Source organism: Lepus europaeus, chromosome 12 (assembly GCF_033115175.1).
Source record: "Lepus europaeus isolate LE1 chromosome 12, mLepTim1.pri, whole genome shotgun sequence".
Taxonomy (NCBI): domain Eukaryota; kingdom Metazoa; phylum Chordata; class Mammalia; order Lagomorpha; family Leporidae; genus Lepus; species Lepus europaeus.
The window spans coordinates 3,823,604-3,847,264 of record NC_084838.1 but is presented as its reverse complement, the minus strand read 5'-3'; the positions used below and the strand labels follow the sequence as shown (position 1 = coordinate 3,847,264).

The 23,661-nt window shown below is 64.4% G+C and overlaps 2 protein-coding genes across 14 annotated transcripts; one reads left to right on the top strand and one right to left on the bottom strand.

Moving 5' to 3' along the window:
* Window positions 1-170: 170 nt before the first annotated feature.
* POMT1 (protein O-mannosyltransferase 1) lies at window positions 171-18,223 on the top strand. 12 transcript variants are annotated; one of them, XM_062207343.1, is made up of 20 exons: window positions 306-441; window positions 1,464-1,615; window positions 3,587-3,693; window positions 3,840-3,890; window positions 5,719-5,865; window positions 6,785-6,896; window positions 7,169-7,234; window positions 7,320-7,413; window positions 7,565-7,720; window positions 10,595-10,725; window positions 10,917-11,012; window positions 11,916-12,008; window positions 13,049-13,145; window positions 14,058-14,150; window positions 14,549-14,663; window positions 14,836-14,933; window positions 15,319-15,432; window positions 16,327-16,453; window positions 16,753-16,930; window positions 17,585-18,223. In XM_062207343.1, the coding sequence occupies exons 2-20, from the start codon at window positions 1,494-1,496 to the stop codon at window positions 17,757-17,759; spliced, it is 2,172 nt and encodes a 723-aa protein (XP_062063327.1). In that variant the 5' UTR covers window positions 306-441; window positions 1,464-1,493; the 3' UTR covers window positions 17,760-18,223. The 12 variants fall into 12 exon arrangements, with proteins under 12 accessions (XP_062063325.1, XP_062063327.1, XP_062063330.1 ...); XM_062207335.1 differs by lacking the exon at window positions 1,464-1,615 and adding an exon at window positions 2,739-3,045 and having other exon boundaries at window positions 365-441; XM_062207337.1 differs by lacking the exon at window positions 306-441 and adding an exon at window positions 2,739-3,045 and having other exon boundaries at window positions 1,599-1,615.
* Window positions 18,220-22,550, bottom strand: UCK1 (uridine-cytidine kinase 1). 2 transcript variants are annotated; one of them, XM_062207347.1, is made up of 7 exons: window positions 22,382-22,541; window positions 22,140-22,299; window positions 21,542-21,638; window positions 20,922-21,064; window positions 19,966-20,060; window positions 19,557-19,605; window positions 18,220-19,266 (listed from the first exon to the last, which is right to left on the bottom strand). In XM_062207347.1, exons 1-7 carry the CDS (start codon window positions 22,487-22,489, stop codon window positions 19,088-19,090), a joined length of 831 nt encoding a protein of 276 aa, XP_062063331.1. In that variant the 5' UTR covers window positions 22,490-22,541; the 3' UTR covers window positions 18,220-19,087. The 2 variants fall into 2 exon arrangements, with proteins under 2 accessions (XP_062063331.1, XP_062063332.1); XM_062207348.1 differs by lacking the exon at window positions 19,966-20,060 and having other exon boundaries at window positions 19,124-19,266; window positions 22,382-22,550.
* Window positions 22,551-23,661: the final 1,111 nt, after the last annotated feature.

Sequence of the window (23,661 nt, the reverse complement as noted above, 5' to 3'; positions counted from 1 at the left end):
GGCCGGGCCTCGAACGCGGGTGGCCGCCGCCGTCCTGCTGCACGCGCGGGGGCGGCCCGAAGCAGGCTCCGCCCCACACCGCTCGGGCCACTCCGCCGGCCCCGGCCTCCCACCTGCGTGGGCGTGCGCACCGGCAGGAAGCGGCAATGGGCGTCGGGGCACCGGCGCACCGAGCGCACTGAGGACCGAGCACAACACCCCGGGGCAGCTATAATGGGTTCGTTCTCCCCCCCACCACCCATATGCGCCTGCGCCTGCGCACGCGCGCGGCCCTCGCCCATTGCGCACGCGCGTCGCACCAGGCGGCCTCAGACACGGCGAGTAGAGCGTCGAGCAGGACGGGTGGGCGGTGCAGAGTTCCGAGCTGGCCGGTCCCTAACGGTCCGCATCCAAGGTGGTCCCGGCGCGGGGAGCGACTCTACGGGAACCGGAGAAACGCTTGTACGTTTGCGAGCGCCGGGGACGACAGCCCAGCCAAGAGCCAGTCAGCGCGGCCGGGGCGGGGGCGGCCATGTCCCTCCAGGCAGGGGTCGCGGCCGGGCCGACGCGTGTGTGTGTGTGTGTGTGTGTGTGGGCACCGCGCCTCTGGGAAGTGAGGGGAAGGGCGCTGGGGGTGGAGGGGCGCCCGGGGACGGTGGCGGTCGGGGGCAGGGGCGGCCTGTGGGGGCGCCCCCCGGGCGGGAGGACAGGGAGGCTGGGAGACCGGGAAAGGTCGAGGCCCGGCGCTGTTCGCGGCCGAGGCCGCTGTGGCCGGAGGAGGCACGGGGAGCGGCGGTCTCCTCCAGGTCGTGCCCCGCAGGGTTAGGGTCGGGGTCCGTGCAGTGACTTGCTGAAGTGAGTGTGGGTCCGAGACGCCGAGTCCCCCCCGGCGTCCCGAGTGTCTGTGGAAGCCTTGGTTGGCAGCACCTGCAGGAGCCCTGAGCCCCTCCCTGATCCTGACCCCTGACCCTGACCCTGGTGGCAGCACCTGCAGGAGCCCTGAGCCCCTCCCTGATCCTGACCCCTGACCCTGACCCTGGTGGCAGCACCTGCAGGAGCCCTGAGCCCCTCCCTGATCCTGACCCCTGACCCCTGACCCTGGTGGCTGCACCTGCCCACGCCCTGAGCCCCTCCAGGACCCTGACCCCTGACCCTGACCCTGGTGGCTGCACCTGCCCACGCCCTGAGCCCCTCCCTGATCCTGACCCCTGACCCCTGACCCTGGTGGCAGCACCTGCAGGAGCCCTGAGCCCCTCCCTGATCCTGACCCCTGACCCTGGTGGCAGCACCTGCCCACGCCCTGAGCCCCTCCCTGATCCTGACCCCTGACCCCTGACCCTGGTGGCAGCACCTGCAGACGCCCTGAGCCCCTCCCGGACCCTGACCCCTGACCCTGGTGGCAGCACCTGCAGGTGCCCTGACGCCGACCCTGACCCCGACCCCCCTGCCAAGTCGCGGAGGTGACTTGCTCCCTTCTTCCCCAGGGCCTGCTCCCGAGGCTGCTCAGCCAGGAGATGTTGGAGTTTCTGAAGCGCCCCGTCGTGGTGACCGCTGAGGTCAACCTGACCGTCGTGGCCCTGGCCGCAGCAGGGCTCCTGAGCCGGCTGTGGCAGCTCACCTACCCGCGGGCCGTGGTGTAAGCCAGCGCCGCCTGGGCTGCCGGGCCAGGGTGTTTCTGGCAGTGGGAGGAGAGACGGGCTTGTGCTGAGCGCAGCGCCTGCAGAGCGTGTTCTGTGTCTGTGGCGGCTGAAGCCTGGCCCAGCCAGTGGGTCCCGTGGAAGATGCAGATCCTGGCCCTTGGCCTTGGGTGGCCACGTGCAGATCTGGAAGAGAACTGACGCACTTGGAGTCTTGGTAGGGTGGTGTGCTCAGAGCGTGTCTCCAGTGACGCCGAGCGCTTCTGCGTGTGTGTCGTGCACTGTGTTCCCATGACACGTGTCCCGGTGTGGCCCGGGACAGCACGGTCACAGCGTGCCTTGTCTGCCGTGATGGGACCTGGGCCGCTCATCAGCTGGCTCACGTAGTGTTCTGTGCTGTTCAACTCTGGACTACGGAAAATGTCACAGACGTATTCCTCACCCAGCCTCCGCGATTGCCAGTCATAGCCAGTCTCCTCCACGCAATAGATGGCTTTGAAGCGAATCCTAGACGTTATATCGTGTTCTTAAATACTTCGGTATCTATCTCTAAAGTGAGGGGTCTTAACATTCTCTCTCTCTCTGCCTCTCAAATCAATAATTCAATCTTTTTTTTTTTTTTTTTTTTTTGACAGGCAGAGTGGACAGTGAGAGAGAGAGAGAGAGAGAAAGGTCTTCCTTTGCCGTTGGTTCACCCTCCAGTGGCCGCCGCGGCTGGCGCGCTGCGGCCGGCGCACCACGCTGATCCCAAGGCAGGAGCCAGGTGCTTATCCTGGTCCCCCATGGAGTGCAGGGCCCAAGCACTTGGGCCATCCTCCACTGCACTCCCGGGCCATAGCAGAGAGCTGGCCTGGAAGAGGGGCAACCGGGACAGAATCCGGCACCCTGACCGGGACTAGAACCCGGTGTGCCGGCACCACAGGCGGAGGATTAGCCTTGTGAGCCACGGTGCTGGCCGTCTCCCCCTGTCTCTCTTTGCTTCTCTGTAACTGTGCCTTTCAAATAAATAAATAAATCTTTAATTTTTTTTTTTTTTTTTTTTTTTTTTAATTTGAGAGGTAGAGAGAGAGAAAAATGGAGAGTTCCTAACCACTGGTTTCACTCCCCGGCTGTTTCCAACAGCCAGGGCTGCACTGGGCTGAAGCCAGGAGTGGGAATCCAGGAGCTGAACCCAACTCTCCCATGTGGCGGACGTGGACCCAGGGGTCTGCGCCATCACCATGGCTTCCCAGGCTCTCTGACGGGGCTGCAGGCGTGCTCACACCGGGCCACACACCGCCCTTAAAGACGATGACCCCTGAGGTCAGCTTTGCAGCCAGCATCCCCCCCGAGCACCTGGTGGAGTCCCAGTGGTCACACTTCCCTCTCACTCCCTGCTAATGCCCCTGGGAAAGCAGCAGAAGACGGCCTGAGTGCACGGGAGACTCGGGTAAAGTTCCTGCCTTGTGGCTTTGGCTGGGCCCAGCCCAGGCCGCTGTGGCCACTTAGGGAGTAAACTAGCAGATGGAAGATCTCTCTTCCTCTCTCCGTAGCTCTGCCTTTCAAATTAATAAATATTTTTTAAAGAGTATTCTTAGAAGCAAAACGGGTGTGCACACAGTAGCGTTATGGTTCCCTGGGGTCAGCAGATTTGCACGGCTGTCTCGTCGTCTCACTGCGATGGTCCCTGTGTGTCTTCCTCACACACTGCGCTCTTTGACCCGGCTACCCGGCCTGACCCCGCTCAGGACCGCGATCTCTGGCCGGGGCCCCCATGGGGCCCGGGGGGTCTTTCAGTCGGTTGGCTGGCTGGGCACTCCTGGATGGAGGACCCGAGAGAGAGAGAGAATCTGTGTGGTCCAGCAAGTGAGTGCCAGCCTCCAGGCTGTCCCTGTGGGTGGACGACGCTGTAGGCGCACGGCTCAGCCCGTGTTCATGGTGGCACCTCCGTGCTGGGTGCAGCGTGGGTCTGTGTCTGTCTTGTCCTGCAGTTTTGACGAAGTGTATTACGGGCAGTACATCTCTTTCTACATGAAACGCGTCTTCTTCCTGGATGACAGTGGACCACCGTTTGGCCATATGCTGCTGGCGCTGGGAGGTAGGCGGCCGCCGCCTGCCAGGGCCCTGGGCACACTCAGCGCTTGCCGGGAGGAAGGCGTTGGGGGCAGAATCCGCGGCTGTGTCCCGGCGCCTCATTGCCTGCCATGGCACTGCAGGGAGTGACGGGTTCCTCTCCCCTTCCAGGTTACATAGGAGGATTTGATGGGAACTTTTTGTGGAACAGAATTGGCGCAGGTAACAGGTCATTTTCATTTCCCTTCTTCAAGTGCGTGTGTTAGAACAGAGAGCGATGGCTGTGTGCAGCCCGCTCGTCCGAGTCCAGGGTGGCGAGGGTTAGCGGGTGAAAGTTCTGGCCACAGCCCTGGAATCCGGGTGGGTGATTATTCATCCCACTTTTGTCTTGGATTGTGTGGCATCTGATCACAGGTATCTTTTTTTTTTTTTTTAAATATCTAGTTATTTGAAAGTCAGTTACAGAGAGAGGAAGAGACCGGGAGAGAGTTCTTCCATTCGCTGGTTCACTCCCCAAAAGGCTGCAACACCACTGCTGTGCCGGGCCAAAGGCAGGAGCCTAGCACTCCATCTGGGTCCCCCCGGTGGGTGCAGAGGCCCAAGTACGTGGGCCAGCTTCCTGTTCTTTCCCAGGCACTTAGCAAGGAGCAGACGGGACTCGAACTGGCGCCCATATGGGACACTGGCATTACAGACGGTGGCTTAACCCGCTGAGCCACAATGCCAGCCCCAGTTATCCCTCTCTCTTTTTTTTTTTTTTTTTTTTTAAGATTTGTTTATTTATTTGAGAGGTAGAGTTACAGACAGTGAGAGGCAGAGACAGAAAGAAAGGTCTTCCATCCGCTGGTTCACTCCCCAAATGGCCTCAGTGGCCAGAGCTGAGCCAATACGAAGCCAGGAGCCAGGAGCTTCTTCCCGGTCTCCCACATGGGTGCAGGGGCCCAAGCACTTGGGCCATCTTCTGCTGCTTTCCCAGGCCATTAGCAGAGAGCTGGATCAGAAGAGGAGCAGCCAGGACCAGAACCAGCACCCATGTGGGATACTGGCACCGCAGGCAGAGGATTAACCCACTGCACCACTGTGCCGGCCCCCCCAGATATCTCTTATACAGGCAAATTTTGTGTTTTGCTTTAATGTTCTTGGAAGCAAGTGGAGTAAATTCTTAAGTAAGTCGAACATTAGTTTCTTTTTTTCTTTTTAATTTGACAGGTAGAGTTAGACAGTGAGAGAGAGACAGACAGAAAGGTCTTCCTTCCGTTGGTTCACCCTCTAAATGGCCGCTACTGCCGGCGCTGTGCCGATCTGAAGCCAGGAGCCAGGTGCTTCTCTTGGTCTCCCATGCGGGTGCAGGGCCCAAGGACCTGGGCCATCCTCTACTGCCTTCCCAGGCCACGGCAGAGAGCTGGCCTGGAAGAGGAGCAACTGGGACTAGAATCCAGTGCCCATATGGGATGCCAGCGCCAAAGGCAGAGGATTAGCCAAGTGAGCCACAGCGCTGGCCTGAACATTAGTTTTGTTTTGTTTTTCTTTGTTGTTTGTTTTTTGGTTTTTTTTTTTTTTTTTTTTGGACAGGCAGAGTGGATAGTGAGAGAGAGAGAGAGAGAAAGGTCTTCCTTTTTGCCGTTGGTTCACCCTCCAATGGCCGCTGCGGCCGGCACATCGTGCTGATCCGAAGCCAAGAGCCAGGTGCTTCTCCTGGTCTCCCATGCGGGTGCAGGGCCCAAGCACTTGGGCCATCCTCCACTGCCTTCCCGGGCCACAGCAGAGAGCTGGCCTGGAAGAGGGGCAACCAGGATAGAATCCGGTGCCCCACCGGGACTAGAACCCGGTGTGCCGGCGCCACAAGGCAGTGAACATTAGTTTTGAATCAGAACCCTGTGTCTCATTCCTGTGCTCGGGAGAGTGGGCTCCTTGGCCGTGGGAAGCTCAGTGCTGTCTTGAGCCCCCCGGTTGCTGGGGCAGCCCCAACTCTGGGACTCGTCCTGCGGAGCCCATGAGCCGTGGGCTGGGAGACGGCGCCCTCAGCTCTGGCCTGTGGCTGCCTCTCCAGAGTACAGCAGCAACGTGCCCGTGTGGTCCCTGCGCCTGCTGCCCGCGCTCGCCGGGGCCCTGTCAGTCCCCGTGGCCTACCAGATCGTGGCTGAGCTCCACTTCTCCCACTGCACTGCCATGGGAGCTGCTCTGCTGATGCTCATCGGTGAGACCTGGGTTCCCGGGGGAATGGGTGCTGTGCAGAGGAGAACCCCGCCCGGGCCTCTGCACCGCTGCCGTGGGAGGCCCCGGTGAGCTTACGGGTTTCAGGGGGCCCGAGCAGGAGGTGCGTCTGGTCCGCCTGACTTGACTGTGGGTCAGCACCAGCCCCTTGGCCTAGGGCTGCTAACTGTGCGGTCTGACTGGCAGCGGTGGTGCTGTGGCCGTGGCAGACGGGGCGGGGGGGCTGCACCTCCATCCCCAGCCAAGCTTGCTGCCCACCACTGACTTCCCCTCTCCTCCTCCCCCGGGCCCCCTGGGTGCTCTTCAGAAAGGATCCTCTGCTTAGGGTGATGGACAGACGACATTAAGCCAGAGGTAGAGGCAGACGAGGGGTTGCTTGCTAAGTGACAGCTCCACATGGCTCCGTGCCTGTGTCACGTGTTGGAACCGGCGGCAGCTCTGCAGAGCCCTTGTGTTCCTGCAGACGGGGGAGGGGACCCGCCCGGGTTCGCGGTCGCTGTCACTTAGGCACGGTTTGCACCAAGCGTCGGCTGCCCTGGCAGGGCTGGAGCCTGCGCCCTGCAGCCACCCCACTTCTGACCGTCCCGCCTTCATGCCCAGCGCTCTTGGCCCTCGGTATCCATGGGTTCTGTAGCCACAAGCTCACCCACCGTGGTCGAAAATATCTGAAAAAATGACAAGTATTTTGTCTGCAGTGAGCGTGGGCGGATGTCACACGCACGTCCCACACCAGTTCATACAAGGACTTGGACGTCTGCAGATTTTGGTGTCTGTGGGGTTCCTGGACCCCGTCCCTCTGGGGCCCCCAGGGATGTCTCTGGCCATTTTAGGAGTGTTTTCCCATCTTTGTGCACCTGTCTGTGCTTCGTGAAGCTGATGCTCCCGTGCTGTCTCTGTGCCAGAGAATGCCCTGATCACCCAGTCCCGGCTCATGCTCTTGGAATCGCTTTTAATATTTTTTAACCTGTTGGCCGTGTTGTCCTACCTGAAGTTCTCCAACTCCCAGAAACACAGGTATGGGGGGGGGGGGGGGGCTCTGTCCCAGTAAAGAAGGAAGAGATTCTGGGTGGTTTGCTGAGCTGGGGGTCAGCGGGAGTCACCTAGTACCTGGGGGGCTGGCGCCGTGAGTGCGTCCTCATCCCGTGACTAGCACCCGCTGGAGAAGTCTCCTAGACAAGTAGGATGTCCTTGGCGACAATGGGGTCAGCCAGCCAGGGGAGCTTTCTCGGGGACGGTGCCGCCACTGCTCCTAGCGTTGTCAGCTTCGTCCCCTGCTTCCTTTGCAGCCCGTTCTCTCCGGCGTGGTGGTTTTGGCTGACGCTGACTGGCGTGGCGTGTTCGTGTGCCGTGGGGTGAGTCGGAGCCCGTGTCTGGGGCGGGTCTTCCCTGCCAGGGTTTTCGCGTCCCCTCTGAACTTCACCTCTGCGGCTCTTGCAGCGTCAAGTACATGGGTGTTTTCACGTACCTGCTGGTGCTGGCCGTCGCAGCCGTGCACGCCTGGCAGCTGATCGGCGACAAGGCTCTGTCACATGTGGGTGTTGACGTCAGTGCTGCGCCAGGCCGGCCTGTGGGGTCAGAGGGCACCTCCTGGGGTTTCTGTCCCTAACGTTTTCTAAGCTGCAACGTCGGGAAGTGGGGACCCTTTCCCCGGAGGAGGAGGGACCCCCACGCTCTCCCGGCAGGTCTGTGTGTTCTGTCACCTGCTCGCCCGCGCCGTGGCCTTGCTGGTCCTCCCGCTGTTCCTCTACTTGCTGTTCTTCTACGTCCACTTGATGCTGCTCTACCGCTCCGGGCCCCACGACCAGATCATGTCCAGTGCCTTCCAGGCCAGCTTGGAGGTGAGAACCAGTGCCATGGAGCCGCCAGAGGAGGCGCCACGTCGAGGCGTAGGGAGCCACGTGTCTGCGCTGCTCCTCGGGCACTGACCGTAGGCAAATGGGCGAGGGCCGCACGCACACGAGAGCATTGGAAGGAAAGTCCTGCAAGCTCGGGATGGATTCAGGTGCCTCGGGCGACGCTCACTCACGCTCACCTTGACGCTCACTCACGCTCACCTTGACGCTCACTCACACTCACCCTGACGCTCACTCACGCTCACCTTGATGCTCACTCACGCTCACCTTGACGCTCAGTCACGCTCACCCTGACGCTCACTCACGCTCACCTTGACGCTCACTCACGCTCACCCTGACGCTCACTCACGCTCACCTTGACGCTCACTCACGCTCACCTTGACGCTCACTCACACTCACCCTGACGCTCACTCACGCTCACCTTGACGCTCACTCACGCTCACCTTGACGCTCAGTCACGCTCACCCTGACGCTCACTCACGCTCACCTTGACGCTCACTCACGCTCACCCTGACGCTCACTCACGCTCACCTTGACGCTCATTCACGCTCACCCTGACGCTCACTTATGCTCACCTTGACGCTCATTCACGCTCTCTCTGACACTCACCTTGACGCTCATTCACGCTCTCCCTGACGCTCACTCACGCTCACCTTGACACTCATTCACGCTCACCCTGACGCTCACACACGCTCGCCCTGACGCTCACACACGCTCGCCCTGACGCTCATTCACGCTCACCCTGATGCTCACTCACGCTCACCCTGACGCTCACTCACGCTCACCTTGACGCTCACTCACACTCACCCCGACGCTCACTCAGCCCTGATGCTCACTCACACTCACCCTGACGCTCACTCAGCCCTGACACTCACTCACACTCACCCTGACGCTCACTCAGCCCTGACACTCACTCACACTCACCCTGACGCTCACTCAGCCCTGATGCTCATTCACACTCACCCCGACGCTCACTCAGCCCTGACGCTCACTCACACTTACCCCGACGCTCACTCAGCCCTGACGCTCACTCACACTCACCCCGACGCTCACGCTCACCCTGACGCTCACTCACGCTCACCATGACGCTCACTCACACTCACCCCGACGCTCACTCAGCCCTAATGCTCATTCACGCTCACCCCGACGCTCACTCAGCCCTAATGCTCATTCACGCTCACCCCGACGCTCACTCAGCCCTGATGCTCACTCACACTTACCCTGACGCTCACTTATGCTCACCCTGACACTCACCCTGACGCTCACTCAGCCCTGATGCTCACACTCACCCTGACGCTCACTCACACTCACCCTGACACTCACCCTGATGCTCACTCACACTTACCCTGACGCTCACTTACGCTCACCCTGACGCTCACGCTCACCCTGATGCTCACTCAGCCCTGACGCTCACTCACTGGCCATTCACTTTTGCAAACGCAGCCCAGGCTGAGCACCTCCGATCTGAAATCCGAAATCCACAATGCTCCCACATAAAACACTTCTGGTGAGTGCTGATGTGATTCAGTTTTGAATTTTGTAGCATTTTAGTCTGTGCACACATCCCAAATCTGAACAAATCCAAAAATCTGGAACTCTTGTCCCAAGGGAGCCCCTACTGCAGCCTTGCCGATGGCCACTTCCATGTCGGGGGCAGAGACTCACCTTTACCAAGACTCGCTTTCCTCATCTCTCTCTCTCTCTCTCTCTCTCTCTCAAATTTATGTATTTATTTGAAAGGCATCATGAGAGAGAGAGAGAGAGGGAGAAACAGAGAGATGTTCCACTCACTGATTCACTCCCTAAGTGCACACAGCAGCCAGGGCTGGGCCAGGCCGGAGCCAGGAGCCAGGACCACCATCCAGGTCTCGTGTGTGCGAGACGGGAACACAAGGACTTGTGCTGTCAGTTGCTGCATCCCAGGAGCATTAGCAGGAAGCTAGACAGGAGACGTGGGGTACCTAGGACTTGAACCAGGCCCTCTGCCGTGCGGTGCCCCAAGCGTGGGTACCTAGGACTTAGGACTTGAACCAGGCCCTCTGCCGTGCGGTGCCCCAAGCGTGGGGTACCTAGGACTTGAACCAGGCCCTCTGCCGTGCGGTGCCCCAAGCGTGGGTACCTAGGACTTGAACCAGGCCCTCTGCCGTGCGGTGCCCCAAGCGTGGGTACCTAGGACTTGATCCAGGCCCTCTGCCATGCGGTGCCCCAAGCGTGGGTACCTAGGACTTGAACCAGGCCCTCTGCCGTGGGTTCCCCAAGCGTGGGTACCTAGGACTTGAACCAGGCCCTCTGCCGTGCGGTGCCCCAAGCGTGGGTACCTAGGACTTGAACCAGGCCCTCTGCCGTGGGTTCCCCAAGCGTGGGTACCTAGGACTTGAACCAGGCCCTCTGCCGTGCGGTGCCCCAAGCGTGGGTACCTAGGACTTGAACCAGGCCCTCTACCGTGCGGTGCCCCAAGCGTGGGTACCTAGGACTTGAACCAGGCCCTCTGCCGTGCGGTGCCCCAAGCGTGGGTACCTAGGACTTGAACCAGGCCCTCTGCCGTGCGGTGCCCCAAGCGTGGGTACCTAGGACTTGAACCAGGCCCTCTGCCGTGCGGTGCCCCAGCTCTCCTGGTTTTCTCATCCACGCAGACATGGCAGTTGCCCCGTCACATCGGATGTTTGTAAGGACTCGGGACGGGCGGGTTAGCCGGGTGCCCGGCCTCAGAAGGAGCTCTGATTATTGTTCTGTGCTGTCGTGGGACACGATCACACGGTGGACAGGTCACTGCAGGTCCGTGTTAGTGACACCTGCGGCTCCGGGGCTCTGGCCCACGGGTCCCCTCCCTCTCACCTGCCCACCTCTCTCTCTGTCTAGGGAGGACTTGCGCGCATCACCCAGGGCCAGCCGCTGGAGGTGGCCTTCGGGTCCCAGGTCACCCTGAGGAGCGTCTCCGGCAAACCCTTGCCCTGCTGGCTTCACTCTCACCAGAACACCTACCCCATGATGTAAGCGGTGGGCCAGCTCGGCTTTCCCTTTCCGTGGGGGAGTTATGAGAGCACAGGACACTGGGCCCCGGCTCTGGTCCCCCATGAGGTGGAGATTCCCGAGTGTGGCACCGTGGGCTCTGCCCCTGCTCCGCGTACCTCGCCGGGCCCCCGGGCCCCTTGCGGACACCGTCCCTGGCTTCTCCACGCAGCTACGAGAACGGCCGAGGCAGCTCCCACCAGCAGCAGGTGACCTGCTACCCCTTCAAAGACGTCAACAACTGGTGGATCGTGAAGGACCCCGGGAGGTGAGCGCGGGTCTGGGCCCAGCCTGGCCGCTCTGCACCGCCCCCTTCTCCCTCCCTGGGCGCATTCGGCCCCTGGCCTGGAAGATCTGCTCTTGGCTGGTGAGGGCTCAGTCCCTTGGTCTCCCCTTGGCTCATGGCCACGCCCCTCCCTGCACCCCTGCCCAGGCCTCAGTGGGGGCCTCCCTGCCCCACTCCTGCCTTCAGCATCCACAGCCCCCGCGGACTCTCTCCTGCTCTCACGCCTCTCCGAGCTTCCCCTGGCCCCAGACTTGGGCACCTGCCCCTCGGCACCTTCAGATCAGGGCGGGCGCCTGTGCTGTCCGGCTGCCCCTTCTCAGCAGGGCGAGAGCTCCCCTGGGGCTTCCCTCACCAGCCTCTCCGCAGTACCGCCCTCCCCACCGCGTCCCCACCAGTTTCCTCACACCCGCAGCTGCACGGTGGCTGACTTGTGCGGGTCCCTTGCTCACTGTCTGCTTCCCACTCACCGCGTGGACGGTGCCCGGCTGGCTCAGCGTGTGCTCAGCCCTGGGCCGTGACGGGTGCTCGGTGCAGTTCTACAGAACTCGGTGCTGTCATGAGTGACAGCATCGCTCTGGCTGCAGGACGCCTTGGCAGCAGCCACATTGTGCACACCTCTGTAGCACTCGTACGCGAACGGGGAGCAGCCCAGGGGGCCAGAGGCCCCGCGGAATCCCTGGAAGTCTGGAAAGTGGCCCGGGGCTCAGGGGCGTCCAGCAGGATGTGTGCGCCGGGCGTGCTCCACGGCCTCTCCCGAGCTGTGTGGCAGCGGGAGGCTGAGGGCCATGCGTCTCCGACGTGTGGGTTTAGAGCTCTCGCCACTCCCAGAGCTGCCGTGGAGGGCGCTGAGCTCGGCGCCACCCTGACAGTGCCACGTCTTCCCAGGCACCAGCTAGTGGTGAGCAGCCCCCCGAGACCCGTGCGCCACGGAGACCTCGTGCAGCTGGTCCACGGCATGACCACCCGCTTCCTTAACACGTGAGTGCCGCACGGCTGTGGGGAGGGGAGCGGGGCAGAGGCAGCGCCGCATCTGGCCGAGCGGGACCCAAATCCCAGCCCGCGGACGTGGGCCGGGTGCGTCCCGAGCAGCGTCCCGGCCACCAGGCCACGCGGCCACGCTCCGAGAAGAGTTTAAGGTTGCGGCTGAACGGCCACGAAGGCGGCTCAGGTCCGCCGTCCCAGCTCCTCCCGGCTCCTCCCCGAGGCCCTTTGTCCTGCGCTCACCTCTCCCCGGCCGCCGACTGCCCCGGCCACCTCCACCCAGCTTCCCAGGGCGCTCACCCGGGAGAGCCCTAGTGACTCTGGGTTCCTGGCTCAGTTCCGCTTCTCCCGTGAGCACCCACAGCCGCGGCATAGCTCCGCCGTCTCCACAGGCAGCTGCGCTGGCCCAGCTCTCGCTGGCAGAGCCCGGTCCCCGGCATGCCCGTGGCTGTCTTCCCTCCCTTCCTGTCGCCTGCCGTGTCCACCTTCAGAAGTGACCCCAGAGAGGCCGCCTCCTGCCCCCACCTCGCCTCCGACAGATACGACAGCCCATTCAGCCTGAGGGACCCACTCCTCGCCCGAGCCCTCTGTGACCCTGCTGTGTGCCACCCCGTCCCCCTGGCCTGGCCTCCGTGTTGGCCCCAAGTGACCAAGTGTGGCCCCTCAGGCCCTCTGCACTGCTCCCCTCCAGAGTCGCGGGTCCCCCGGGAGCGGCTGAGACGTCGCCTCCCTGAGAAACGCGTCCTGTCTGTCTCCCTGTGGCGCGCCTGGCTTGGTCTCTGGCGCTGAGCGTGGTGAGCCGTGGCCGAGTGAGGGAATCGGAGGAGGTGCGTGCTGGGTCTCTGGACAGCCTTGTCTCCCAGTGTCTGTTGCTGGGCGCTGGCCAGTGCCACAGCCATGCCGCGTGGCACACCCCAGCCGTGGGCCGGCGGCTCCTTCCCGAGAGCCCCCTGCAGCGTGGACTCGTGGCCCGGCCTCGGAGGAGCGGCTCACAAGGGGATCCATGCGAGCGTGCGGCGTCGGCGTTGGTTTTCCAGGCACGACGTGGCGGCCCCGCTGAGCCCCCACGCCCAGGAGGTGTCCTGCTACATCGACTACAACATCTCCATGCCCTCCCAGAACCTCTGGAGGCTGGTGCGTGCCGCGGGGAACGCTGAGGCCAGGGCGGGGTCTTCACGGGGAGCAGCCCCTTCCTCCGAGTGGCTTCCTGGTCAGAGGAAGGGCTCCGCTCCAAGCTGTTCTCGTTCTCATCATTCAGCTCAGAGATGGAGAGAGCGAGCCCCCATGTGTTGGCTTACTCCCCAGACGCCCGCAACGGCCAGGTCTGGGCCGGGCCAGAGCTGGGAGCTGGGAACTCGGTCCAGGTCTCTCACGTGGTGACGGGGACCCAGCCATTGGAGGCATCAGCTGCTGCCTTCCAGGGGCTCTGGGTCAGGAGCCAGAGGCAGGCTCTGAACCCAGGCTCCAGGCGCAGGCGTCCTGCCCGGCCTCGCAGCCCCTGGGCGGAGGGCCTGCCCCTGCTCAGAGGTTGTAGGTGGTTTGTGCTTGCTCGGTGTGGCCCTGCCAGGCCAGGGTGCCCCTGACTTCTCACCAGTTCACCCCGGAGACCAGGTGCTGCACACCCCCACCCCCCGGGTGTTAGCAAGTTGCCCTTGTCAGGGTCTCCCTGGGGAGAGACCGGGCCATTGGGCTGCGATGTTCCCGTGGCACTGGGCCGGCGCTCCCTGCTCTGCGCAGCTGGGAAGCGGGCTCCTCACTGCAGCAGGGCCCGCGCCGAGCCACAGAGAGGCCCACGCACATCGGGCCTGGAGGCTCTGTGGAAAGCAGCCGTGTGCAGCCTTTGGGAGGACCACACCCCTTCTCCACGGGTCCCTGGGGGACACGCAGTGTCGTGGGGTCAGGAAGAACACCCCTAGGTCCCCAGGCCTGTGCAGGGTCGACCCCTCAGCTTCCCTCCCGTCTGGGGGCTGGTCCCCGGCTCGGGTCTTCATTTCCGTTAAGGAAATCGGGGGAGGAGGGGATGCCCAACCCGCTCTGCTCCCACAGGACATCGTGAACAGGAACTCTGACACGGAGATCTGGAAGACCATCTTGTCGGAGGTCCGCTTCGTGCACCTGAACACGTCTGCCGTCTTAAAGGTGAACGCTGTGCCCTTGACTCCTGCCATGCCTGGGTTGAAGCCAACTGAAGCCAGGAGCTGAGATCAGCCTGGGGAAGGGCCGGGCCCCAGCCGGTTACCTGCCGCCTGCCAGGGTCTGCGATAACAGGAAGCGCAGTCAGGAGCTCAATCCAGGCACTCCGACGTGTGTGCGGGACGCCTGCCCCGTGCTGCGGGCGTGGTCTGTGGCTTAGAATCCGTTCACGGAACTCCAGGCTGAAGCAGCTCTTGCCGGGTGGGAGCCGTGGCCAGGGTCACTGCCCTGTCCATTTCACGTGGAAGGAAGTGGGAGGTATATGCAGGGGCACAGCTGCTGGCCACAGGGACCGGGAGGCCCCCAGGCTGAGCGGAGCCCTTGTCTGTCCCTGTTGTCGCCAGCTGAGCGGGGCACACCTCCCGGACTGGGGGTTCCGGCAGCTGGAGGTGGTCGGGGAGAGAGTGTCCCGGGGCGAGAGCACCGTGTGGAACGTGGAGGAGCACCGCTACGGCCGGAGTGAGTCCGCCCCAGGCTGGCCCCGGCTCCGCCCAGCAGCTCGCTCCCCCGCTCCCCCACGGTTCCCACCAAGCCCTGCACCGCGGGCCGGGCTGAGTGGGGTGGTGAGGAGCTTGGCAGTGGCCTGTCGGAGAAGCAGGGGACTCAGCCCTGTCCACGCCTCTCTCCTCAGGCCAGGAGCAGAGGGAGAGGGAGGTGGAGCTGCACTCCCCGACTCAGGTGGACATCAGCCGGAACCTCAGCTTCATGGCCAGATTCTCGGAGCTGCAGGTGAGGTGCGGCCGGGAGGCCTGGCGCTGGGGGTGGGGCAGCGCTGCGGGCTGCGGGGCCCTGACCTTGGCAGTCTGGAACCCGGAACCTCAGACGCCCGCGTGAGTGACACAGACGGCGCTGTTGGCTTCGGGCACACAGACAGGACACCTGGGTGATGGCGTGACCCTGTTGTGGCCGGGGCACGTGGGCAGGACGGGCAGCGTGACCGTGGGCAGCCTGAGTCCCGTCTTTCGTCCTGCAGGGCTGGCCGAGGCCCGAGCCCCCCGGCTGCAGCCAGGGTTAGAGTTGGGGGCTCCCGCTGCGCAGTGCTGGTTCTGGCCCGACACTGCCCCGGGGGCGGCCGCCTGTCCCGTCGGGTCTCCAGCTCTGGGCTTTGTCGCAGTGGAAGATGCTGGCGCTGAGGAGCGAGGACTCGGAACACAAGTACAGCTCCTCCCCCCTGGACTGGGTCACCCTGGACACCAACATCGCCTACTGGCTGCACCCCCGCACCAGCGTAAGTGGCCGTCGCAGCCGTGGGCCCCTGGGAACTGCGCTGAGCATCTCTGGGGCCGGTGTGACGAGGTGGCGAGGGCCGAGCACCTGCCACTCTGCGAGTGCCCCGGAGCCCGGCCAGTGCCCCCGCGGGTGCCGAGGCCAGAGCCCAGCACGCCGGCCGGCTGGCTGTTGTGGGGGAGTGCGTTGGGCGGGGCGCTTCAAAAAGTTACCAGCGGCCGGCACCGCGGCTCAACAGGCTAATCCTCTGCCTGCGGCGCCGGCACACAGGGTTCTAGTCCCGGTCGGGGCGCCGGATCCTGTCCTGGTTGCCCCTCTTCCAGGCCAGCTCTCTGCTGTGGCCAGGGACTGTAGTGGAGGATGGCCCAAGTCCTTGGGCCCTGCACCCCATGGGAGACCAGGAGAAGCACCTGGCTCCTGGCTTCGGATCAGCCCGGGGCGCCAGCCATTGGAGGGTGAACCAACGGCAAAGGAAGACCTTTCTCTCTGTCTCTCTCTCTCACTGTCCACTCTGCCTGTCAAAAATTAAAAAAAAAAAAAAAAAGTTACCAGCAAGCAGAATTCAGAGAAACTTATTTCAGCACCAGCAATGTTGGAAATCCACACAGAGGTTTTCCGTAACCCACACTTTCCCTTGGAAAACAGAAGCCCGCGCACGGTGCGCCTGTCCGCGGCCGGTGGGGAAGTCACTGCGAGCCCCGCGGCCGCTCTGCACTGCTCGGCCACAGGACGAGGCCCGGGAGGGCAGGCCCTGTCCACCCCAGCCCCCTTCCCCTTCTCTGGGCAGCACTGCCCCTCAGAAAGGCTGCTTCCCGCTCCCGTCTCCCGTCCCTGTGGGGGTGTCCGGGCTGGCAGCCAGGCAGGGCGGGGCTGACGCTGTCCCCTGCGCCTGCAGGCCCAGATCCACCTGCTGGGGAACGTCGTGGTCTGGACGTCGGCTGGCCTCGCCACCCTGCTCTACGCCCTGCTCTTCCTCTGGTACCTGCTGCGGCGGCGGCGGAACATCCGCGACCTCCCGGAGGGTCAGCGCGCTTCCTCCTCCCGACGGGCACCCTCCCTGGCCCCTCTTGGTTTCAGTCTTCCCAGGGGTCCCCCCCTGCTTGGTGGGGGCGGGGCCAGCGTCCTGGGGCCCGGCCCAAGGGCTGTCAGGAGCCAAATGGCTGCCCTGCCCTGCGGGTGCCCCCACAGGTCCCAGAGGAGCTCAGACGCCACGGAGAGCAGGTGGCCAAGGCCAGATCGCAGGGAGCCCGTGGTGCACAAGGGGCCGGCAGGTTCTCGTGAGGGAAGGCCTGGGAGGACCCACGGGTGTCCTCTCTCGCAGACGTGTGGCTGCGCTGGCTGCTGGCCGGGGCTCTGTGCGTCGGGGGCTGGGCCGTCAACTACCTGCCCTTCTTCCTGACCGAGAAGACGCTCTTCCTCTACCACTACCTGCCCGCACTCAGCTTCCAGCTCCTGCTGACCCCGGTGGTCCTGCAGCACGTCCGGGACCACCTGTGCAGGTAGGGCACTGGGCAGGGCACACAAGGCATACCCACGAGGCACTGCAGGCTCACAGTGGGCGCTGGCCCAGAGGACCCCCGGGCCGGGGGCGGCAGGGGAGCTGGATGTGATGTGGCCGGGCTGGTGACAGCAGGAGCACGGAGGGCCGTGCTCAGGGCTCCCAGGCAGGATGTGATCAGGTGGCAGAAAGCACGTAGACAAGGGGTCTCGACACCTGCTGTAGAACACACTGGCCGGTGCCGCGGCTCACTAGGCTAATCCTCCGCCTGCGGCACCGGCACCCCGGGTTCTAGTCCCGGTCCGGGCGCCGGGTTCTATCCCGGTTGCCCCTCTTCCAGGCCAGCTCTCTGTTGTGGCCCGGGAAGGCAGTGGAGGGTGGCCCAAGTGCTTGGGCCCTGCACCCGCATGGGAGACCAGGAGAAGCACCTGGCTCCTGGCTTTGGATCGCCGCAGCTCCGGCCATAGCGGCCATTTTGGGGGTGAACCAATGGAAGGAAGACCTTTCTCTCTCTCACACTAACTCTGTCAAAAAATTAAAAAAACACAAAAAACAAAAAACCACTGGCCGTGGCCAGTGGGTGGCAGGTGCCAGGCCCGCCCGGCAGGGCCGAGCCGAGCCCGCTGTGTGTGCCTCTCTGTCCTGACACCCGCAGGTCCCAGCTGCACAAGAGCCTGTTCAGCGCCCTGGTCGTGGCCTGGTTTTCGTCCGCGTGCCACGTGTCCAGCACGCTGCGCCCGCTGACCTATGGAGACAGGTCGCTCTCCCCAGGTGAACTCCAGGCCCTTCGCTGGAAAGACAGCTGGGACATCCTGATCCGGAAACACTAGCAAAGCGAGGCGGTGGCAAAGAACCGGTGTGCTGGGCGGGGACGAGCAAGGACGGACTCACCTGGAGCGGAGCGCGCTCAGCCCACCCGGGCTGGCAGACTGCCCTGTGCTTCCTCCTGTACTCGGCAGGGCACCTTCAGCCACCTCGTTCACTCCATGAAGAACCGGGGCTGCCACAGCCTCTGACACTGGCGGCCAAGGGCCGCCCCAGGCAGCAGGAACAGAAGGGCCGGCAGGTCACTCGGACCCCGTCGGCGGGAGCCAGTCGCTGTCTGCTGGAGCCCGCAGGACCCAGCGGCTCCTAGCCCTGCCATGAGGCGCACGGAGCGCCCTTGGCCGCGCGTGGCTGCGTCCTCGCCAGGTGGCGGCTTCCCCTTCAGTGGCCAAGCTTTGTCACCCGTACATTTCTTTGCCCCAAATTGGCCAATTTTTATATAAATAAAAAGCACAAATTGCCATTCGTATTTGGTGTTATTAAATTTATTGATTCTCCCTCCAAAAGAGCATGAACTTAACCAAACTGTTAACAGTGTCAGAAACCAGCCACGGAGCAAACCGTGTCAGGTGCCACGCCTGCGGCACCGCGAGAGGCCAGCACGGCGCCACACACAGGTCCTTGGTGAGGCTGTGAGCTCGGGATGGGCGTGGGGGAGACCAGCTGGCTTTGGCCTTGAACCCCTGTGGTCAGTGCACGCCTGGATGGGCCCGGGCTCTGCAGGGAACGGCCTGTCCAGACAGCGCCTCGGGCTCAAAGACTGCGAGGCCCGGCCACTCCACGCGGGCTCCTGGGCCTGACCCACAGGACAGCCCGGCCACAGGACAGCCGGCCCTGTGACCTGGATGCTGGTCAGGAGTGCTGCTTGCCCCCAGGGCCCTGCCTCTCACGCTCAGGCGAGGCGGGTAGGGGGCGCCCTCGGTGCACCAGGCCGGCTCACGGCCCGGCCAGCCCTGCGCCGCAAACGGAACAAAGCACGAAGCCACGTAACACGTAAACCGATGGCGTTCTCGTGCAAATGCCTGCGTCGGGCTTGTGTGTGGGACGGATGGTTCTGGAAGCCTCTCAGGGCAGCCCGCGGGCAAGCACACGCCCTGTGGCGTTCTCAGTGACCGTGACCGAGACTTTAAACCTGCAGACGTGACGCAGGTGAAAATCTCAGGAACGCCCAGCCGCCGGCCCGAGTGCGAGTGACACGGCCGGGCCGCTCGCCAGAGGAGGGCCTTGGTCCCAGCACCGCCCCGGAACACGTGGACAGGAGGCGGTGGCTGCGCTCCGGGGGCAGGCGCGTGCCCAGGCCCGGCCCCCCGACTGCACGCGTCCGCCCCAGCCCTCAGTGGGGCCTGCTGCTGGACTCCAGGTGCGAGCGCTTGCCCGAGGTCAGCACCCCAGGGTGGTCTCCCGGCTCAGAAAAGGTCCTCTTGTAGCTCCTCCCATTGGCCCCGCGGTGCCACTTGCAGATGTCACCGTTCAGAATGTCCTGGATGTGCTGCACAATCAGGTTGATGGCGACTGCAGCACGGGACACACAGCAGCGGGTCGGCCCCGGCCTCGAAGCCAGCCCAGGGCCAACGCTGGGCGAGCGCCCCGCCCCGCCCCAGGCCTGGACCCGCCCCGCCCAGCGCCCGGACCTGCTCCGCCCAGCGCCCCGCCCTGCCCCACCCCACCCCACAGCACAGGACCCTCGGCTCAGCAGACAGCGCTCGCTGGCCGTGTCCACCCAGAGCCTGCGAGACGCTGTCCTGTCCGCCAGCAAGGGCACGAGGCACCAACGAAGGCCCCAAGGTCCCCAGGCCGCTTACCCATGTTGTCGACCCCGCGCGGGATGATCACGTCCGCGTACTTCTTGGTCTGCAAGACACAAGGAGGCGTCCGTGAGCACTCTCCTCCCGAGGGTGCGCAGGTGCTGGGGGGCACCCGGAGAAGCTGGACGGAGCAGGAGCCGCAGGAGCCTCTCCCATCCCAGGGGCTCCCTGCTCCCTCGGTGCTGACTACGGGCTCCCGGGCCAGGTAGGCGACGCCCTGCCCAGCACAGAAGCCCAAGGGTGGCCACGCTCAGGGGGAGACAGCACTGCTTCCGCGCTCGCGCCGAGGCCAGCGAACACTCCCAGGTCAGACGCCTGGCCAGGGCGAGGGCACACTGAGTGGCCTGGGACTCGGCCCCCAGCCCTGGGCTCCACAGCTGCGTCCCGAGGGGCAGGGGTGTCCTACCGGCAGGCAGAACTCCTCAAAGGCTGGCTTTACGAAGGTGGTGTACTGCGTCAGGATCTGCTCCAGATCCCGCCCTCGCTGCACGTCCCGGAGAACTGTGGGGGCGGGGGGCACACGGTCACCGCGCCGGGGCACACAGGCCGCCCACGGTCACCACCAGGACCCGGTCATCTCCACCCGGGGGCACACAGGCCGCCCACGGTCACCCCCAGGAACACAGGCCGCCCACGGTCACCCCCACGATCCAGCCAGCTCCGCCCGGGGCGCACAGGCCGCCCACAGTCACCCCCACGATCCAGCCAGCTCCGTCCAGGGCACACAGGCCGCCCACAGTCACCCACAGGAACACAAGCTGCCCACAGTCACCCCCACGACCCGGCCAGCTCTACCCAGGGTGCACAGGCTGCCCACGGTCACCGCCAGGACCCGGTCATCTCCACCCGGGGGCACACAGGCCGCCCACGGTCACCCCCAGAACCCGGTCATCTCCACCCGGGGGCACACAGGCCGCCCACGGTCACCCCCACGACCCGGCCAGCTCTACCCAGGGTGCACAGGCCGCCCACGGTCACCGCCAGGACCCAGTCATCTCCACCCGGGGGCACGCAGGCCGCCCACGGTCACCCCCAGGCACACAGGCCGCCCACGGTCACCCGCAGGAACACAAGCTGCCCACGGTCACCCCCATGACCCGGCCAGTCTACCCAGGATGCACAGGCTGCCCACGGTCACCGCCAGGAACACAGGCCGCCCACGGTCACCCCCACGATCCAGCCAGCTCCGCCCGGGGCGCACAGGCCGCCCACGGTCACCCCCAGGAACACAGGCCGCCCACGGTCACCGCCAGGACCCGGTCATCTCCACCCGGGGGCACGCAGGCCGCCCACGGTCACCCCCAGGCACACAGGCCGCCCACGGTCACCCCCACGCCCCGGCCGGCCGGCCCCGGCGCTCACCTCTCCGGGACAGCCTGACGTCAGAGTCTGTGTCGACGAAGAGGCGCAGGTGGAACATGTCCCGGAGCTCCTGGCTGTAGAACACCAGGATGCCCTCAAACAGGACCACGTCCGCAGGGTAGACCACCGTGGTCTCGGGCAGCCTGCGGGGGACGGGGGACAGCCCTGCTGCACGACCACTTCCGCCTGGCACGGACACCGGGGGCCAGCCCGCCGGCATGGTGGGTTAAGCCGCCACTGTGATGCCGGCATCCTATGCGACTGCCAGTTCAGGCGCCGGCTGCCCTGCTTCCAATCCAGCTCCCTGCTGGATGTGCCTGGAGAAGCAGTGGAAGACGCCTCAAGTGCGTGGGCCCTCACCCACGTGGGGCCCAGATGGAGTTCCAGGCTCCTGGCTGTGGCCTGGCCCAGCCCCGGCCATCCTGCAGCTATCTGCGGAGTGAACCAGGGGTGGATAATCTGTCTCTCCCTGTCACTCTGCCTTTCAAATAAATAAATAAATCTTTAAAAAAAAAAAAAGCAGGGGCAGGGTTGGGGGGCGCAGAAACCACCTCGGGGACAGCCTGGAAGCCGGGAAGAGACGGCAGGCCCAGCTGGGCCTCCCAGAAGCCCCTGCTCACCGCGAGTGGGTCACAAAGTCGTAGGTTGGGACCTCCACGGTCCTGCCCTCCACGATGCTTTTCAGAGTCCTGTGCATCAGGTCGTTGTCGAAGGCGTCTGTGGGCCGGGGAGCAGAGGCGGGATGAGCAGGTGCCCGGGCGCACGGGACCGCGGTGCTGGGGTGGAGGACCCGAGGGGGCACCCAGACCAGAGGCCGCCCCTGGGCGCACACCAGGCGGCGCCGGGACCCTCTGCCGGCTCCGTCCCGCCCGCAAGCCGAGCAGCCAGCTCCAGGAGGGCGCGAGGCCTCCGCCCGCTTTCTTCCCGGGGAGAACCGGGAAGCCCGGGAAGCGACCGGCCTTTGCTGGAGGCCCTGGGAGCGCGGGCCGGCCGGCCAGGGAGGGATCGTGTCCGAGTGGCAGGTGTCTCCCTGCCCCACCCCCCAGCCTCCGAGCACGGGGCCCGGGGCAGCAGCGCGGGCCGGCAGGGGGGAGGCAGTGGCTCCCGACCGGGCTCAGCAAGGCCCCCAGCCTCACCGCGCAGCCGGGGCCGCGGGGGGCGGGGCGCAGGGGTCCCCGGGCCTGTCCGCAGCCGCGCTCCCCCGGCGGCCCGATCTACCTGGGTGGTCGAAGTTGTACTGCCCCTTCAAGGCCTTGGCCTTCTGCTCGGCCGTCAGGACCTTGTAGAACCGGTCCTGGCTCAGGATGACCAGCTGGCGCTGCCGGTGGTCCACCTCGTTCTGCCCCAGCAGCTCCAGGATCTTCTCACACACAGTCGACTGCGGACACACGGCGCGGTTCGGCCTGCAGCCCCTCCGCCGCCCCGGGCCGGCCCTGCGCGCCCAGCCCGGCCGGCCTTACCTTCCCGCTCGCGGTGCCGCCGCTCACCCCGATCAGGAAGGGCCGCGGGTGCGGGCGGTCGGCGTCCGGCACGGCGCCCTCGCGGTCGCCGCCTCCCGCCGAAGCCATTTCGGGCTCCGCTTCTCCGCATCGGACCCGCGCTGCCGCCCCCCACGCCCACCGGCTCGCCGAGGCCGCCGCCGACCCGCGCGGCCACTTCCGGGAGGCGCGCGGGGCACGGCGGGAGTTGGAGTCCCCGGCGGCCCACGGCGCTGCGCATGCGTGGTCGGCCCGCGGCCGCCGGGGGGGGGGGGGGCGCCTCCCCGCAGCGGGTCTTTTTGTGCAAACAAAACTAAAACCAGCCAGGACTGAAGCCACTCGGGGAAGGGCCGGCCCCGCGCTCGGGGGTCCAGTGCTGCCCTGGCCCTCGAGCGAGGCCTGCTGGGCTCGGGGCTGCGGGCTGACCCAGCTCTGGCCGCTGTGGCCATTTGGGGATGGAAACCTCTCTCTCTGGCTCGCTCGCTCTCTCTCTCTGGTTCTCTCTGGCTCGCTCGCTCTCTCTCTCTGGTTCTCTCTCTCTCTGGTTCTCTCTCTCTCTCTGGCTCGCTCGCGCTCTCTCTCTGGTTCTCTCTGGTTCTCTCTCTCTGGTTCTCTCTCTCTCTCTCTCTCTGGCTCGCTCTCTCTCTCTCTGGTTCTCTCTCTCTCTGGTTCTCTCTCTCTGGTTCTCTCTCTCTCTCGTTCTCTCTCTCTCTGGCTCGCTCTCTCTCTCTCTCTCTGGTTCTCTCTCTGGTTCTCTCTCTCTGGCTCGCTCGCTCTCTCTCTCTGGTTCTCTCTCTCTCTGGTTCTCTCTCTCTCTCTGGCTCGCTCGCGCTCTCTCTCTGGTTCTCTCTGGTTCTCTCTCTCTGGTTCTCTCTCTCTCTCTCTCTCTGGCTCGCTCTCTCTCTCTCTGGTTCTCTCTCTCTCTGGTTCTCTCTCTCTGGTTCTCTCTCTCTCTCGTTCTCTCTCTCTCTGGCTCGCTCTCTCTCTCTCTCTCTGGTTCTCTCTCTCGTTCTCTCTCTCTCTCTCTGGCTCGCGCTCTCTCTCTCTCTCTCTCTCTGGCTCGCTCTCTCTCTCTCTCTCTCTGGTTCTCTCTCTCTCTCTCTGGTTCTCTCTCTCTCTCTCTGGCTCTCTCTCTCTCTCTCTGGTTCTCTCTCTCTCTCGTTCTCTCTCTCTGGCTCGCTCGCTCTCTCTCTCTCTCTCTCTCGCTCGCTCTTCACCTCCCTCTGGAACTTTCAAATAAATAAACACTCATTTTTTAAAGA